An 18,337-nucleotide genomic window follows, 5' to 3' on the forward strand; every position below is an offset into this window, starting at 1 on the left:
TTGTTACAGATGAAGGGTAAATGTGCTTTGTCTTCCCCAGGATGTGGCAGATAACCAGATAGACTCTGGGGACCTGATGGAGTGTCTGATACAGAACAAACACCAGAAGGACATGAATGAAAAGTGTGCCATTGGAGTCACCCATTTCCAGCTGGTCAGTAACACCTGGCAAATTCTTCCTGTCTTGGCTGCTTGGGTGGTTATTGAATCCCTTCCTCTTTCAGAACACCAGAGCACCTCCTGTGAAAAGTCATTTTTTTCCAAATATATGTCTTATTTTGATTTGTTCTCAAGAAATGTGGTTTTTGTCTACTATGGCCAGACACTTTGTTAGGCTCCTGGAAAGTCAATGATAACATAAGACATAGTTCATACCCTTAGGGAGCATGCCCTCCAGTGGGGATAGAGACAGGTAAACGGGCCTTGCCTGCTTCACGAACGTCACTTGCTTTGACAAGGTATTTTAGCCTTTCCTTGTACAGTAACAGTGGGATCTGCTGTTTTGTGTTACTGTTCATTGCAATGGCCCAAATATGTATCAATGCACTGGACTCTTAGCCTTTTTTTCTTTTAAATCATACTACCGAAGTCTGGCATTTGAATAAGAAGGTTAAACCATGCTCGTCATAATTACCACCTGTCTGAAGAAATATTTCTGGTAAAGCAAGCATGTCCTTCTAGGACAAAATGCAGGCATCTGTGTAAAATTGCCCTCTTCTCAGGGCAGATAGCCTTTAACAAATAGTATTGAGGACCTCCAGAGTGCAGGCTCCAGGAGACAGTGGTGGAACAGACAAACCCTGCCCTGTCGACTATGTTCTAGTACGAGAAAGACACAAAACATGTTTACAAGTAAATACAGTCTCAGGTGGGCCTATGAAGAAAAATAAAGCAATGAAGGGCTGACAGGTGAAGGAGAAAAGGGACTTCAGAAGGAGGTATTTGAATAGAAATGCAAGGTAGTGACGGAGCAAACCATGGGGAGATCTGGGAGAAAAGGGGCCACTTGGCTGAGGGAATAGCATGCGTGTAATTGGAATGGCAGGGAACAGGTTTGCCTGAAGCAGAGGGAGGAATGGGAAGGTCGGCAGGTCATGAAGCCTGCAAGAGACAGGGCAAGTCGTGCAGGGCCTAGAAAACAGGCTTCTGCACACCATGTGAACACCGTGTCACCCAGCACTGCTGGTTAGAACTTGCCACAGAGCTTCTGATCTTCTTTCTCACCATCATTTTTAGGTGCAGATGAAGGATTTTCGGTTCTCCTACAAGTTTAAAATGGCCTGCAAGGAAGATGTGTTGAAACTTTGCCCCAACATAAAGAAGAAGTATGTAGCTTTCAGTTGATTTCATTCTGTTTCTCTGAAGTCCCTCTTAGCTACTGAATGAATAGCCAAGATGTCAGGCGGCCTTCTGCTGTCTGGTAGTATTAGCCCTGGGGTCTCCTGCACACTCCATCGGTTGTGTGGCCAAACACTCAGATTGTCTGGACATCATCTTTATAGCTGCTAAAAACCACAACTGGTACTGGTAGTTCTGATATGGAAAAGCCTATAGGCTAAAGGAGCATTTTTAATTTTTCCAGGTTCACGCTATGTAACTGATGAAGCAGACACAGATTGTGTACTTAGAGGAGCAAATTGCAATGTGAATACAAGAGGTTAGCTGAATTGCTCCCAACATAACTCCATATGTTGCCTCTTCAGGGAAGGAGCAGAGGTTTTTAATGAGTTAGAGATCTAGTGATGAAACAAAAACTTTATTCATTTAAGAATAACATCTTAGAGGAGAGTGATGAGCTCTCATAGCATAGCTGCCCAAATCTTTCCATGTCACTCTTTGCAAAGGCCTGTTTATAGAATACATTTCCTCTCATATATGACAAGTTCCTATTATGCTCAGGTTCCTGTACTTTTCAGAAATGAGTTTCACACTACATCAAAGACACAGTCCAGAGTTAAGAGCAGCATTCTTCTCTGGTCACGTTTTTAACAAAACAAGTATTGAACTGTCATTGCATACATGTCGCCTCTCTGGCCTCCCTGCCAATCAGGAATATAGTCAACATTCAGGGCTGTGACCCAACTTTTATGACATATACAGTCAAAGTGCTGCTTTTAGAGCTCCAAAAACACAGTGAACCTTATAGGAAGGACGTTCAGGAGCGTGGTAAAGGGGGTCATGCGTTCTGGGAGGTGGTGTTGCCACTATCGCAGCCCAGCTCTCGGCCATCTGACCTCATGTGACTCCATCCAGTCTCAGTCTTCTCCTTTCTGTGGCAGAGTGGACGTGGTGATCTGCCTGAGCACCACCGTGCGCAACGACACTCTGCAAGAAGCCAAGGAACACAGGGTGTCCCTGAAGTGCCGCAAGCAGCTGCGTGTGGAGGAGCTGGAGATGGTAATGCCTCGTGCCAGAGCCTCACAGCCCAGAAACCACCGGGGCGGAGAATAAAATGTGGGGCAGGGGAGAGGGCCAATTGAACGAGAAAAATATTTTTTGCCGCACGTGACTGGGAGTCCAGAGTAAGACTAGCTGTAACCATGCGATACAATCATTGCATCAGCAGTGTCCTCAAGGATCAAGGGTCTCTCCCTTTTCATCCTGCTATCCTTGCACCAGCTTCATCCTAAAGCCAGTTTCCCTCATGATGGCTGCCTGCAATAACTGGGCCACCTGCCCCAAAATCAATCTGCAGCGTGAAAAAAAGATCCTCCCTTCAATTTGATTGTGTCAGTTTAAGATCTGTGCCCACTCCCTGGTCAACAGCAGCGTCCAGGGGCGTGCCATGCACTGACGAGCTGACTGATCATTGAGGTGAAATGGATATTGGGAAATCAGCCACAGTGTACACAACAAGGGGAAACTTCCTAGAGGTTAAGCCCAAACCATGTTAAAAAAAAAACAGCTAAAAATATTTTTAGTATGTTTTGTATTGTGAATCATACTTATTTCATCTCAGTCTAAGCAAAAACTTAGTAATGAACACCAACTACCATTAATATCACAAAAGTTGCCTTACCAGATTTTCACATGTAGTGGTAGTGATTTAGTGATAATTAGGGAGCTGGCCTAAATGTCCTATTATAATTGAGACTTTGGGGTCCCTAGTTTTGAACCTACCTTTCAGTTAAATAATAATAATAAAAGTAGAAGCCTACATTTATATAATGGTTTTAACTTTCTATAGTGGTTTCCACATCATGTTATCTCACAGCAGTCCTGTGAAGGGGTTGGTGTAAATGGTACCATTTCATTGTGCAAAGAAAGCCCAGGGCCATGTAGCTAGTTAGTGGCAGAACTGAAACTAAATCCCAGTTCTTTTACTGCAGCGGCCACTCTACTGCCACTTTGCTGTGCAGATGTTTTGTGGTTACCAGACAAGAGTCAGTCAATAAATAAGTGTGTAGGACATTTGACATCTCCAGCTTAGAATAACCTCTCTTTTCCGTACTGGTTCCCTCTCTTGCAGACAGAAGACATCCGTCTGGAACCAGATCTGCATGAGGCCTGTAAGAGTGACATCAAGAACTATTGTTCCACAGTGCAATATGGCAATGCTCAGGTAACGTCTTGTTGTTATTTTTTAATTATAAAAGTAATGTTAAGGTAACATTTTAATAATTAATTCTTTGCTGGTGGGATAGGCTTCCTCACACCCTATCCAGCCTAATCATCTCTTCAGCTACACCAGACTTTTCCCAAAGTTCTTCACCTGCATTCCTCTTTGTCTCCTGTTTATTCTCTTCCTTCCTTCAGGTTACCTTGTCTACCTAATAACCTCTTAATGATCCTTCAAATGCCTCCTCCTCTCTATAGCTTTCCCAACACCCTGCACCTCCAAAATTAATTATTCCCTCACTGTGTTCCAGTTGCACAGAAGTTCTTAACTAAAGGTCACACAAGGATCACCTAGGAAGTTTTTTTAAATACATGAAACAGGGCCCTACCCAGAATCATCAGGAATGAAGAGCAAGCGATTTTTTATTTTTTTATTTTTTTAATGTTCTCCCAGTGATTCAGCTACCTCTTCTAGTTCAAGGCGCTCTCACAGTGCTTTCCTGTGAGATAATGGTTTCACTGTCTTCTTGTATCTACTGCTTCTGATGCAAAGTCTTATGTCAATCTGATTCTCCTATCTGTGCAGTGAAACTCTCTTTGCGTTTTCTCCTTATCATTAATCATCCGTAATTTCACTTTGATTTAATTAGGTATGGGTTTTTGATTGCTTTATTCTGGTTGTCTCTTTCAGTCTCAGAATTCATATCTTTCTTCAGTTTTCATTTCTAAGACCTGTAATTGGTTCTTTTCATAACTACCTATTTTTAATTTTTGTTTACCATTTCCTCCTTTATTGTTCTGAGGGTATTAAATATATGTTTTAGTTGCTTGATTACTTTTTTGCACTCAGATATTTGGTGATTCTTGGTTGTCCTTTGAAGATTTCATAGACATTTTGTGACTATGCTGTAGCCCTAACTTCTACAGCTTCCCATCTGCTTCCTTCATCACTTACAGATGGAAGGGGAGATTTCGGGATATACTTAATTCACTATCTTAAAATCTATCCTATGGACTTTATGCTTGTTTCCACTCATCTTCTTTATTGTAGTTATGTGTTTCTATAAGTTTGCCCTGTGAGACTGTATTCAGCAGGGGTGAGGACTGGGTCTAATTCATACCTGGCATCTAATGCTGTATTCTCACGTGGTAAGTGGTGAGTTAGACTGATCGTCTTAGCTTGTGCCTATTGCCTAGTCAGGGTTATCACTCTAGGGAAGGGCAGAGAGCCACGTGTGCTCCAGAGGGAATCTTGACAAGGAACGGCTCTAGACGGCAAAACAAACCAGGAATCCTGAGATGGTTTCCTTCCCTTTAGAGTTTAGTACAGCCTGCTATTCATCCATTATTCTTATTCAGTTTGGTTTGCTACTAGCTCTGAAGTTGTAAATCTATAAATGTAATTCTCCTTGGGGAGGAAGACCTGATTCCTATTACCTAGGAATTAGCAATGGAAGGTATTTGGATAGAAAAATGGGAGATGCACTAAAATCTGAATGCTTCGGTCAAACTACATGGATTATCAATCCCAGATACACCCCTTAACTTGACCATAACTGTTACACCCTAGATTATTGAATGTCTGAAAGAAAACAAGAAGCAGCTAAGTACCCGTTGCCACCAGAAAGTTTTTAAGCTGCAGGAGACAGAAATGATGGACCCAGAGCTAGATTATACGCTCATGAGAGTCTGCAAACAGATGATAAAGGTAAGGGGTCCAAACCCAAGGGTTGAGCACAGGGTAAGTAAAATTACCAGCATAAACTTCTTTAAATGTCAGAACAAATTCATGTAATCTTCCCATTTCAACCTCTTTATACGGCTAAGATGTTCTCAAAGTCTGGTCCCAAACCAGCAGCATCAGCATACCTAGGAACCTACAAATTCTCGGGCTCCACCCCAGATCTCCTGAAGCAGAAACTCTGGGCGTGGAGTTTAACAAGCCCTCCAGTTGATTCTGATGCATGCTCAAGTTTGAGAGCCACTGAGCTAAGATAACTGACCTCACTTTGACCTAGGCCACCAGTAAATAGGTATCCAATGAGTAAATGATTGGTCGTGGGGGCATTGAGTGCTTGCTGACTGAGAAAGCCACCATCAGATGTCCTAGTCATCCGTCCCCCGCAATCGAAAGGCTTGTCTGTAAGTTCTTTTGCTTCATTCACTTCTGCAGTGAACATTCTCTCTGCAGCAGGGCTGATGATAGCCGAGGTGTCAGGCACTGGGTTGATCCGTATATACAAACACATTAAACTTAAGGTTCTGACCCCTTATTTCAGCTTCTCTTTAAAATAAAATGCTACTTTTCACCCTATCAAGTAAGTCCCAAAGAGTACTATGGAAGTTAGAAGTCTCTTTAGCTGGGCCTGGTAGAATTGAGTCCTCTATAAAAGTGGAAGCGTCAGGCTCTGATTTGAGGGAATTTTTTGAGGTAAGATTTCTGTCACTTTATTAAAAAATCAATCAGCAATCCACATCCCCATATGAAGATGTCAGTAGACTATAATCAACAGATAGAGATGGAGTTTAACTCTAGTCCAAAATGGAGCTCTGACTTCAAGGACACTAGCAAGTGTACAGGGGCTAGCCCTGTAGTTAAGGGATGAACCGGGCGGGTCCTTTCCACACTTCCTGTTCACATTGGTTAGTGGGGAATTCCTAAGTCTCCCATTGGGATGGGGTAGATAGGGCTTGACGGCTACATGGCCACCTGGTCCATTGTTATATTCATGCTTAAATAACATTTAAGCTCATGAGATGCCCTGTAATGTAACATAGCATGAAGGTAGGGAATCAATGCTATGCCAAGTAGGAAACAGTGAGGTGAGAGAAAGAAGTGTAAGAACTACAATGGAGAATAGGTAAGGAACAGGGAACTTGAGGCCGAGTGCTTAGCCTTTCTCTTGTACCAAGTGATACCTTCAAACTTCTGCTGTCATAAGCTCCTCAATAAGAGTGATACAGGTGATGGTAATTGCCATATTTGGATAGCTTTTTTTAATAAAACTTTGATTCTTTGCAGAGGTTCTGTCCAGAAGCAGATTCCAAAACCATGCTGCAATGCCTGAAGCAAAATAAAAACAGCGAATTGATGGATCCCAAATGCAAACAGATGATAACCAAGCGCCAGATTACCCAGAACACAGGTAACGTCTCAGCGTGGTTTTCCTGGTTCCATGCTTAAATAGAGTGAAGTGGGCATGTACTTACTTAACTGAACTATAGGGGCTTTGTTGCTTGGGAATTTTAAGGGAGAGCCTGGATGTAAGCAAAATGACTTACTCCTTCCTTGAATAGTACCCAGAAGAACGGAATGAAAGTCATGGGAAAGAAGAGGCTGAAAAAATAGAAAACTACTGTTGAAGGACGTACAATAAAAATCAGGGCTAGAGTTCTTGAAAATTCTAGAGATTTAATAAAACTTCTTCCATGTGGCAGAATATATGGGTAATCTGTTTTAGAACAGAGGAGTTGCAAGACCTGGTACTCAATGGACAAGGTGAGTTGGCTGTTTTGTTGTCAGTATTTTCATGAACAGCTGGTATGTGAAAGGTTGCTGATGTCTGCTTGGTTTTTGTGAAAACTGCTTAAAATATCGGTCTCCTAAGACCCTGCAGAGCTGCTGCAGATGAGAAGGATTTCTGAGGGTCACCACATCTACACTTGCACCAAATTTGATTAGAAACAATATAGTGAGGGCTCGGTAAACATTTAGTGAATAAACAAATCAGTGTTTTATTTGTGGTCATTGATTTAATACACCCCTTTTTGGAAGGTGGATCTCTAAAAAATTGTGAATCCAGTTGGAATATTTTCTCATGTACTTATTTTCTGCCCTAGATTACCGCTTAAACCCTGTGCTGAGGAAAGCCTGTAAAGCTGACATTCCTAAGTTCTGTCACGGGATCCTGACCAAGGCCAAGGATGATTCGGAGCTAGAAGGTCAAGTCATCTCTTGCCTCAAGCTGAGATATGCTGACCAGGTAAACTGGCCTGGGCTCTCCACATAGGTGTACTTATGTAGCCACCGCTATTCCTGGCAGTTTTTATTTTGGAAGTTCCTTAACTTGCTCCTACTTTCCCAAAGCCTTTTCCCCAAGCCAGGGGCCAAATAAAAAGTTGAAGTTGTCTAATAGGCGGACATATTTTCCTTTTGTCACGTACAGCGCCTCTCTTCAGACTGCGAAGACCAGATCCAGATTATTATCCAGGAGTCTGCTCTGGATTACCGACTCGATCCTCAGCTCCAGCTGCACTGCTCAGATGAGGTAGGATTTGGGGATGAAACTGCTTGTGAACTGAGCTGGTCAGAGGAGGTTTTATTGGAGAAAAGTTCTTTACTCTTTCCCTAAGCCCTGACTCCAGGCTTAATTGAAGTCCCATCTTCTAGGCTCTCCATTGTCTGAATTCCTGGTTCTCTGTAACACTGAATTAGACTTGGCACCAGCCCTGTCACTATACAATGTTGGTTCCGTATTTCTCTATTAAGAGCATTCTCTTACTATATCTACATATAGTTTGTTCTTCCCTTCTCCATACTCTGATTGTCAACCCAGAACACCCCTAAGACTTGTCAGAAAGCTAGAATATCTCCCATTATAGCTCTAAAGAAGTGCCTGTCCTTGGAAATTATTTGATCTCCTAGCTAGAAAAGGCCATGTGGAGAACCTTGTTCAACATGGGTGAGCTTTTGGGGATCATGGCTCAAAATATTTCAAAGAAGCTTACTCAGAGCTGTTCAAAGAAGGTTAAATTTTTAGTCTGTGTTGTAGGCTGTGTTTCAGAACGTGTGTGTGTGTGTGTGTGTGTGTATTTCTAAGTTGTGAGTCTGGGTTGACCCTGAACCTCCTTAAATGTCAAGCATTTGCTTTTAGTATTTTACGTAGCTGTAAAACCTTCCTCCTGTGGAATCGAGGAGTAAGTAGCCTTTGTGACCAGTCCTGAGATAATCTGACTCAAGTCTTAGGGTTGACAACATAAAGATACGTGCACTGACTTTGTGTCAGTCCTTATGAAAGGAAACGGAGTTTGGCTTCTCGTTCTGGAGGGAGGGAAGTGAAATCCACCAGAAATCTGTTTGAGAAGAGCCCCAAGCACTTGTGTGGGAGGATCACCGTATTGGCCTATTACAGTGACCAAAGTTCCTGGTGAGAGCAGGGTGGCCTTGTTTTTTGTGTGTCTCCTGAACAGATCTCCAATCTATGTGCTGAAGAAGCAGCAGCCCAGGAGCAGACAGGTCAAGTAGAGGAGTGTCTCAAAGTTAACCTGCTCAAAATCAAAACGGAAATGTGTAAAAGGGTAATCACCATCAATCACCATTTTCCCCCCACTTGCTTTTCTCTCCTTTTGCCTTTTAATGCTATAGTCTGCATTTTTAGTAATAAAATCTAAACCTTCCTTCTTAGAATTCTATGTTCCCTCTTACCAAACTTTAGTTTGGTTCTTGACCATTAATCATCTATAACTTAAATATTCTTTTACATGTACTAATTATTTGTGAATGTCTCATTTCCATGACTAAACCATTGTTTAAAGGGCACTCTGAATGCAATACCAACGCCAAATGTCAATTCCAATATTACCATTAAGTGTACTACTGCATTCATAAAAATCAATGAAACTAAAAATTTAATTCATTTCAGAAACATCAATAAAAACAAATTTATCAAAATATGACAGCTAAGCATACATTATCTTGCAAAATTGAAAATCGAATAATATATTTGATCTTTTTTTAAGAAGCTTTATCTTATTTTGAAAAGTGTTCAGTGATGTCCTTGGTGAGTCAATGTGAATACTGTATGCAAATATTTTCATCTGCTAGAAATGTTTCTAGTTTCTCATGATCTGAGTTCACTAAAAGCTAAATATAGTTATTTTCCTTTACCATCAAATGGTCCCATCTAACTTTAAGGAGGACTTTTTGAACAATATTTGAGTTTTGTTTTGGGGGAGTTTTTTTTTTTATTGTTGTTGTTTTACAGGGACTACAGTCTTTCTATTGAGAGCAAACTAATTTTTATTTAAGAAAGCATTTCCAGCCTGTCTTTACTTCCTGTAATTTCATCATGTGTAATTGGAGGGTCTGCAGAGTTGGTTTCAGTTCTATTATGTTTATATGTCTCTCGTTCAGAACTTTTTAAAATTCAAATAAGAATTATTCTTGCAGTAACATTATGCTCTGTCAATTCTTTTTTCCTTTTGAGGATAAGGAAGGTAAAGTGAAACATTTTGCAGATATTTACCTTTGTTTGGGAATTTTCATATAGCATATTACTCTGATTTTCAAATATCACATTTTCACACTTCTTAAAATAACAGAATAACTATCACACCAATACTAATATTTAATATTTAATAATACAGCATACCAGAATGCCAAAAACCCAAGTCTGATCTTACAATCACCTGCTTTGCTTAGCAAACAGCTTTGCATATACTAGCTCCCCAAGTGTATTCATTGAATTAAATTGAATGCTAAAGATCTGTATTCTTTGCATCATCACCACTTACTGCCTATCTCGGAATAGGCTCTATCGTTAACCCTCAGCCTTCCCTCCTTGACTTTTTTGTTTGTATCTAAAGTATTTGCAGACAACAGACCTGATGCATTTCCTCTGTAAAAGCTCTCTCTGTGATGATGTTCCCTTCCTAGGAAGTGTTAAACATGCTGAAGGAAAGCAAAGCAGACATCTTTGTGGACCCAGTTCTTCATACAGCTTGTGCCCTGGACATTAAACACCACTGTGCTGCCATAACCCCCGGCCGAGGGCGTCGTAAGTCACTGTATTCACTCTGATCCTGTCTGAACTGTCTTAGGAGGAGCAAAGCCTTTCTCTGAGGCATCAATTGCAGCTACTCTGGGAGCCTGTTTGATGCTGGAACTAGGCCTTTGTGGCAAAATAAACTTAGGACTAATCCTGCAAGTTTGAACTGATCTAACTGTGACCTGTCAGAATCCTAAGCCGTCGTATGGCCCTCTTCCCCAGCTTGTCCAACCTGGAACAGTTTCATCAGCTTCCCCTGTGGCCACATTGGGCTCAATACACAGGCTCTATGTGAGGTAGAACCTGGGCAGGTGTAAAGTTGTTTCTGAGTCATGCGTGCCCAGTAAAAATAAGAGATTTTAAGAGAGACTCTGGACAGCTGACCTTGGAAGTTAAATATCATTATTCTCTGTGTTAGATCTTGGATCAAGTTTCCTAGAATGGGTTTAACTTTGTTTAGCCTACAGATCTGAATTCTCTGGTGGTTAGATACCCTTCTCCCCAACCTTACAGAAATTCTTCTGTATGGTTTCAGATTCTTTATATCCCTTCCCTTCCACAGAAATGTCCTGCCTCATGGAGGCCCTGGAGGATAAGCGGGTGAGGCTACAACCTGAGTGCAAAAAACGCCTCAATGACCGGATTGAAATGTGGAGTTATGCAGCAAAGGTAATGACCAAGACAATCTCCTGAAGTGGCCATCTCTTCTGTCAGTTTCCCAATCTCTTCAGGATACTTCACTGGTCTTCTTGTCCTTGTGAGACTGGCTGTCAGTGCATTTGAAAAATCTGTCCGTGTACCGCTAAGCTCCTTGGCCGTCCATGAGCCTGGAGCCACTATGCATATGGAGTCCCTTTGCATTGGTCTGTGTCTGCAAGGCTTTGCCCGGACCGTGCTTTCGGCCCTCAGTTGCCCATAGTCCACCACTACAAAGGGAGCCACCCAAAGGAAGGATGACTTAAGCCAACCATGTAAAGCGAAACTACGCGTAGACATCATTCCATGGGAAAAGGAAGAAATCCAGCCACTCCTGTCTTCTAGCTTGTTTTTTTAATTTTACACAGTCTGTAGGAGAAGAGTATGTATGTGAGACTGGTCCTCAGCTAGCCTGGAACATAGAGAGTAATAGGATGCAGAAAGACATCAGAACTACACTAGTGAAAGTGTGTGGTACCAGGCAGACTTGGGCTAGGGCAAGTTTCCTACAAAAATCAGCCTCAGTGAGAAGAATGATAACAGTTCTTCTCATGTAGGCATTGCTTTGTAGTTTACAAATTACTTTGAAGGCTATATTATTGTCATTTAAACCTTGAAACCCTACAAGGTAAGTAGAATGATTATTTCCCCACTTTATGGTAAAGGGAAACCGTGGCTTTAGAAATTATGACTTGCCCAAGGTGAAAAAGTCAAATTTCTAGATCCACGCTCTTTGTATCTACCTGCTCTGGGATAGACATTCCTTAGATGAAGAGAGTGAACACAAGAGTTCCCCCCCTTCTTGACCAGTTCCTCATGTCACCCATGTGCTTAAAGGTCAAAGGTAACTGGCAAACGGGAAAGACCACAGAAAGTGTTCATACCTAGCTAGACATGATGGGTCAGGGACCATAGCTGTCAAAATAGCGAGCACGCCTCTCGCCCCTTCTTCCAAGGGGACAAAGTCAGCTTTGAGGCCCTTGGTTAGAAGAGGCAGCAGAGACACTAAATTAGTCTTCTTTCCTCACGGGTTTCTACTTTTGAGCTATTGAGCATTGCTTCAGGGTGATTCCACGGCTTGTTTTGTGTTGGCAAATGTTGACATTGAATTCAAATTAATGTGAAGCCTCCTGCTCTGTTCTGTGTACACGGGGATGAGCATAGCAGCAACCCAGACATCTCTGGGCCAGCACCTCTCAGGCACCCAGGCTAAGGTGAGACTCAAAAGAACAGGCTCGCGTGCATCTGGGGAACCTTTGCCATAGCAGGCTACCACAGAGGTGCATTTGAGAAAGCAGTGAGGGAAATTGAGGATGAAGACTGGTTACATTGTAATGTCCACAATGGGAAGTCTGTTCAGTCCACGTTCAGTCATGTTTGCACTTTGGTTTGATGTAAGGGAATGCTTATGATATAATGGTGAGTGAACACAAGTCAAGACACAGAATTAGCATACAGCACAATTTCAATTTTTTTTAAAAGGGAGCAAACATGATGAAGAAAATAAATCAGAATACGTAAGAACCTGTGACCGTGTGCAATCTACTAAACCACCTCCACCGCTTGGGCTTCTGGGTCTTCATCTATAATACGGGAGTAATAAAATCTACTTGCGAGGATTGGTGTGAGGACTAAATGATTGCTAACACGTTGAGCCCTTTGCCAGGGTCCAGTCCTCAATGTGAGGGCTATTCCTTGGTTGGTGGTGATCAGAGGCTCTGATGAGACTCTTCCTCTTTGGATTTGTGTTTTCTAATCTTGTGCAGTAGATATATATCATATCACGATCAGGAAGAAGATTTGTAACTCTGTGTTTGACTTTCTTGTCCCTTGCCCTCTCTCTCCAAAAGAAATGGTGTCAATGAAAGTAGGAATTGAGGGGGGACGAGTTCGAGCCAGCACCGCCCCCAGCCCAGTTCTCTCGCAGAGGGTGATACTGCTGTGTGTCATTCCAGGTAGCCCCGGCAGATGGCTTCTCTGACCTCGCCATGCAAGTGATGACATCCCCGTCAAAGAACTACATTCTCTCTGTGATCAGTGGGAGCATCTGTATATTGTTCCTGATCGGCCTGATGTGTGGACGTATCACCAAACGAGTGACACGCGAGCTCAAGGACAGGTAGAGCTACCTTGACCACCAAAGGAACCACCTGTCCAGTGCCCAGTTTGTACAGCCCTCCTGTATAGCATACCCACTCACTTCGTCCTTCTCAGAGGTGGCACCAACACCCATGGTAGAGCAGCAGCAGGTATGCACTGCATTGTCCCATCTCAGACTCGCCCGTGTCCGTGGTGTCTCCCTCCCTTCGATCATCTGTGCAGCATCCACAGCTGGCCACTTGGGTTATCGCCTTTGTTGGCAAACTTGGGTTTACCTGCCTGTAGAAAAGTCTCTCTCATACCAATGGAACAACCAGTACTTCCAGAATCAACTCACCTGACCTGCAACTCAAATGAATTTTTAAAAAAAAAAACAAAAAACAAAAAAAAACACCAAAAAAAAGAAATTTTTAAAGAAAGAAAAAAATGTATATAGTAACACATCTCCTCCAGGCTTGATTTGGGCAGTGGGGTTATTTCTTCTGTGTGACTGTGTAAAACAAAGGCAGGACATTAGAGGGGAAACACCCCCCCCCCCCCAATATGCTATAACTGGGATGTCTTGCTCATTTCTCAAAAGCACCTTTGGGTCATGCTGTGCCATGGACTTCACCAGCCTGCTTTGGGTCCTCTTTTCTTCTGCTGGAACGTGATGCCGTCTAGTTCCCACCCTAATAGAGCCACTGCTGGTCAAGACCCCAAGGCTATGGGTATTTCTGTGATCTCCTAACCTCAGTGAAATAAAGCATGAGCCTCCTTAGGCCAAGGGCAGACGGGTTGGGGAGGAGAACCAAAAATGTGAGACGCTGGTCAGTCCACTGATGTGCATCAAGAGGCTGTCCCCTGAGTCCCAGGCAGCAGGATCCCAGGCTAGTGCAGGGCTCAATGGCACTGGGAATGACCCCGCTGGGGTAGCAGTAGCTCCAGAAGTCCTACCAGGAGGAAGTGACTGGCAGGGAGGGGGCTCAGGACAGGAAGGAGGAGCAAGGGATTGATTCACTTTGCTTTATTTTTCAAGCAACAATGCAGGTCAGAGATAATGGCTTATAAAGATTTAGCATGGTCTCGGTGTGATTGGCAGTCCCACCTGATCTTTCTGCAGGCCCAAGGCCGCCTTCCCAGACAAACTCTTTTCTGCCTCTACGTGGAGAGGGCATGGAAAGTTACTACATTAAAATATGGAGGATTTTCTCCGTTTTTCCCCCCCCTTTTTGTCCATTTGCTTCATACACCCACTGTAGGAGGCATTAGCTAAATGTTGTACTTTGGTGATTCATCAGTCTTTCCAGAGTCTGAGCTTAATGGAAGCAACATTCCTGGCAATCCTCCCTCGGCCTCCAATCTGGAGGTGACAGGCTCGGAGTCTAAAGAGGGAGGCGTGCAGGCATCCTGGTTCTACCTGGCACACCTGGTCTTGAGTTTGGGGCAGAATCACAGTGGCTGCACGAGAGGGCGGTGTGTACAGTAGCCGTTATATTTATATAATATATATTTTATTAACCTGTTAGATGTCCACAAAGTATTATAAATCACGTGCCTAAAACTGTCTGCATAGACCATGGCGCCCTTCCTTGCTCTGCCCCTCCTTTGCCACCGTCCTTGTGTGCCGCCGGACCTACGTAACGTTTTTCTTTCCTGAAATGTGTTCAATACAAAGTGCGTCAGTTTGTGGATCAGTTGATCCAACGTACTCCTTGTCTAATCTGACTGATGTATATTTGAATACTGTGGTTTTCTTTTTCTTTCTTTTCTCTTTGCTGCCCTTCCTGGAGGCAGTGGGTTCCAGAAGCCAGCTGTATATCCCCGCAGCCTAGAGTACTGCAAGCCACAAGGGGAGCCACTAAGTTGTTAATCCCCTCAGTCCTGCTCTTAGGGTCTTCCTGATTCTCAGCAGCTGCCCTGAGATTCTTCATCCCATAAAACTTGAAACTTGGAGTCCAAGCAGCACCCCCCACCACCACCGCTGTGGGAACTGAACTGAGCTGGTCCCGGCCGTCCACCTCCAGGGGTTCCCACCTGGATGGTGTGAACTACTGTGGCTTGGGGTTGAGAAGCAGGGATGTTCTCTAAATGCAGGCCCCCACTGAGGTGTCGGGTGTGGTTCACAGGATAGGATGAATGTTCACCTTTTGACGACGGGAGGGGGGTACCATTCTCATCTCTGCAGTCTCCCCCTAATATAGGTAAAACTTCACAGTTTAATCTGTCGTGATATTTCTGTTCTTTCTGAACTCAGAACCAATCCCATTCATTGTCTGCAGCAAATCTGAAAGTTTGGAAAGGAGTTTGATTCTTGAAACATTTGTCACTTTTAGAAATGGTCAGAATAGAAGAGATAACTGCCAGTATCTTCAATTGCTTGTTGCCAGAAAGCATTTCCCCATCCTACTTGGAATAGTTTTATATGACTGGTTCTTGAGAGTCCAAGCAGTGTCCTGAGCAGTTTTCTACGTCCTAGAGTTCCAGCCCCATCTGAACCTGCAGCCCGTGGTATCTATTCTGCACTGCATTAGGTACAACAAAACAGGTGCTGGGGCACCACTGCTCATAGGCCTCATGGTTCAGCCATGAGTAAATCAGTACTCGAGAACTAGTCAAGAAGAAGACACCAGGGCCCAAGTGGAGGAGCTGATGACAGACTTTGGCATTTATCTCTTCTCTAAGCAGCAGGTAGAGTTTTTTGCCAGGGCCAAGGCTCAGGCACTTGCTGGAAATCACAGTAGCCAGGTGACGCTCCTGGCCGTTTAGCTGTCCCCAGTGTCTCAGGGACCCCACTTCTGAGTGCTCCACAACACCCCAGAGGCCCAGGAGGTCGGTCTCCTGGGCTGGAGGCACTGCGTGTGAGAAATCAGAGATCTGGTCCAAATGTAAGGGACGAGACTGACTGCTCCCTGTCCCAGAGCATCATCTCCCGAGATGGAGACTCTGGGAGTGAGACCACCCTGGTGCGTCCCTGGCCTTCCTCTACTATCGCTGCTGTCCCAAGGGAAACCTGCTGGCAAGAGACACCAACATGGGAGCCATAGCAAAGGCGTGAGTCCTCTGCTTTCCCTGGAGGCCCTCTGCCAGTTCTGTAGATCCACTCAGCTCGTTCTGAGCCAGTGCATCCTTAGAAACTAGGGGAATTCTAGTATAGTGAGGGGTGTTGGCTTGAATTCACTGCAGGCCTTTGGCGATCTCACATCCTGCACTTACTCTTCTGGGGGACAGTGAGCAGTTCTGCCAGTGGGGAGAGGGAGATTCTGCTTTCCTAGAAGATGCAACAGAAAATTACGATGAGGTCTCATCTCTTCCCATTTCCTGAGATCATGTAATAGAAGAATCCAGTGGTAAAGAGGCCTGTAGCATCCATTTACATTTTATTGGACAAAATGAAAAGGGAGTTATATGCTGACTTCCTCTGCCTTCCTAAGAGGAGACTTCTGGAAATGTCTCCCATCTTCCCCACCCCCAGGCTGTGATACTACTTCCAGCCCAAAGATCCCCTCTGTAGTGAGTCTTGGGGAGAGTTAGATTGCTTCGTGGGGCCTCCTTTCTTAGCTGGCCTCAAGCTCCTCTGAGAAAAGACCTTTGCTTCCCATTTCTTCCCGCCCCCACCAAAAAATAAATGTTCTTTACATATAACTTATTCTAAGTAATCAGATATGGAGAAGGAAGCTAGAATAGGGACCCTTGGTAGCCAGCCAGCCCAGCCTGACACATTCACCCTAAATTTTGGCCATAGAACAAAAAGAAGTATATGGCTTTTTGAATGATGTGCATTTTGGTATGTTTACTTGTATTTCAGATTCTTGTGAATGTGAAAAACCTCAAAAATCCCTTTTGTTTCTCACCGTTTGGACAGCACCTAAGTGGTTCTGTAAAATGCAGCACTCCCGTGCCCTGGGTTTCTCCCAGGCCTTTAGGGACACGCCTCACCCCGGTAACCTCCTCCACACTGGTCTTTGATCCCAAAGGCCCAGAGTTGCTGTTCTGGCCTGCTTCGCTCTCTCGTTTGTCTTTGGCTGGTCGCCTCTCTCCACTCCTCTTGGTCCTCCTCTCCACTAGGACCAGAGTCCCATGTTAGGGCCATCAGATGTAAAGCCGAATCCCCCTTCCTGCCCAGATTTCAGACAGCAGATAAGTCATTAGCAAACCCAGACCCACTCTTCAGAGTGACAAGTTCCCCCCAAGCCATCTGGTGAGATCACTGTGGAGACCCAGTGTTTACACTGGGAGCACCGGTGTGGGACAGTCTGCTCGGGCTGGTGGTGACAGGATCCTGACAGTGCTTTCCCCTCCTTCCCCCTTCCCACGTTCCACCACAGTACACAGGCAGGGACGTTGGCATACGTGCAGTGGAGAAACCTCAGAGAGTGCCTCTATGTTCTGTTTTTGCCTTCCGCTAATGGGGAATTGACATGTGGACCCAGAGTCCAGCAGGCCCTATGCCAGACATGCTAGGCCAGGGTGGTTGGAACAGGTCCCCTGGTCAGATGGCAGGGCGCTGGATGGAGCAGCTTCTCCCAGCACAGTGTTCCCAGGTCAGTCTGAGAAGGAAAACAGACTGCGCAGCAGACGCTGTGTGAGATCTTAGACCTTTCCCTTTTTTTTAAGAAAGAAAAAATTAAAATTAACAAGCCTCTTTTGTAAATGGTTTTCCTTTCTATGTAAAAAGTCCCGGCAGTTCCTTGTTTTTACATGTTCATGCTGTGTAATTTTGAGATGTTACTGAGATTCTGAACATAATGTGCATTTTTTTTTCTGTACAGATGAAACGGGAGAATTTAATAAAGAGTTTGCAGGTTTTTACTTGTTAAATCTTCTCTGTGGTGACTGGGAGGATTCTCCAACCACCTGCTCCGCTAGTAGATGTCAAGCTGTGAGCACTGACTGAGCTTCTCACTGGCGCTCACAGCTTTCTGTTAGGTTTTTAGTATTCTTGGCTAAGTAGGTCAAGCAGAGTAGGATCATGGAACTTTTAGAGGAGAAATGGAAGTCAGATCGGGGGTTTTCTGACTCTCAGGCTGGTATGTCCAGAATGATGAATCCTACTAATGTGTTTAACCCGTGTTCTGAGGCTCCTTCCTGGGGAGACCCCCTACCTAAAACCTTCCTATTGACACGACACATGGATGGTGCCTGGTCTAGTGGCCGCCTTCCCATTTAGGCCCAAAGCTAGACAGCATTTATTTTCTGTGCCCTGCCATGTCCCCTTTTAGTCAGTCCTTGCCTGG

General features: G+C 44.1%; 1 protein-coding gene across 1 annotated transcript in view; it reads left to right on the forward strand.

The window, feature by feature from the left end:
- GLG1 (golgi glycoprotein 1) overlaps nt 1-17,921 on the forward strand; it is a 103,969-nt gene extending 86,048 nt beyond the window's left edge. Inside the window, exons 15-26 of the mRNA XM_019710346.3 lie at nt 41-154; nt 1,237-1,325; nt 2,280-2,397; nt 3,470-3,562; nt 5,129-5,266; nt 6,581-6,704; nt 7,399-7,541; nt 7,725-7,826; nt 8,749-8,856; nt 10,214-10,334; nt 10,888-10,994; nt 12,977-17,921. Of these exons, the coding sequence (XP_019565905.3) occupies nt 41-154; nt 1,237-1,325; nt 2,280-2,397; nt 3,470-3,562; nt 5,129-5,266; nt 6,581-6,704; nt 7,399-7,541; nt 7,725-7,826; nt 8,749-8,856; nt 10,214-10,334; nt 10,888-10,994; nt 12,977-13,144 (1,425 nt within the window). The 3' untranslated portion in view covers nt 13,145-17,921. The remainder of the gene's footprint in view (nt 1-40; nt 155-1,236; nt 1,326-2,279; nt 2,398-3,469; nt 3,563-5,128; nt 5,267-6,580; nt 6,705-7,398; nt 7,542-7,724; nt 7,827-8,748; nt 8,857-10,213; nt 10,335-10,887; nt 10,995-12,976) is intronic.
- Nucleotides 17,922-18,337: the final 416 nt, after the last annotated feature.

This window comes from Rhinolophus sinicus, chromosome 8, assembly GCF_057876585.1.
Source record: "Rhinolophus sinicus isolate RSI-liver-muscle chromosome 8, RSI-T2T, whole genome shotgun sequence".
NCBI classification, from domain to species: Eukaryota; Metazoa; Chordata; class Mammalia; order Chiroptera; family Rhinolophidae; genus Rhinolophus; species Rhinolophus sinicus.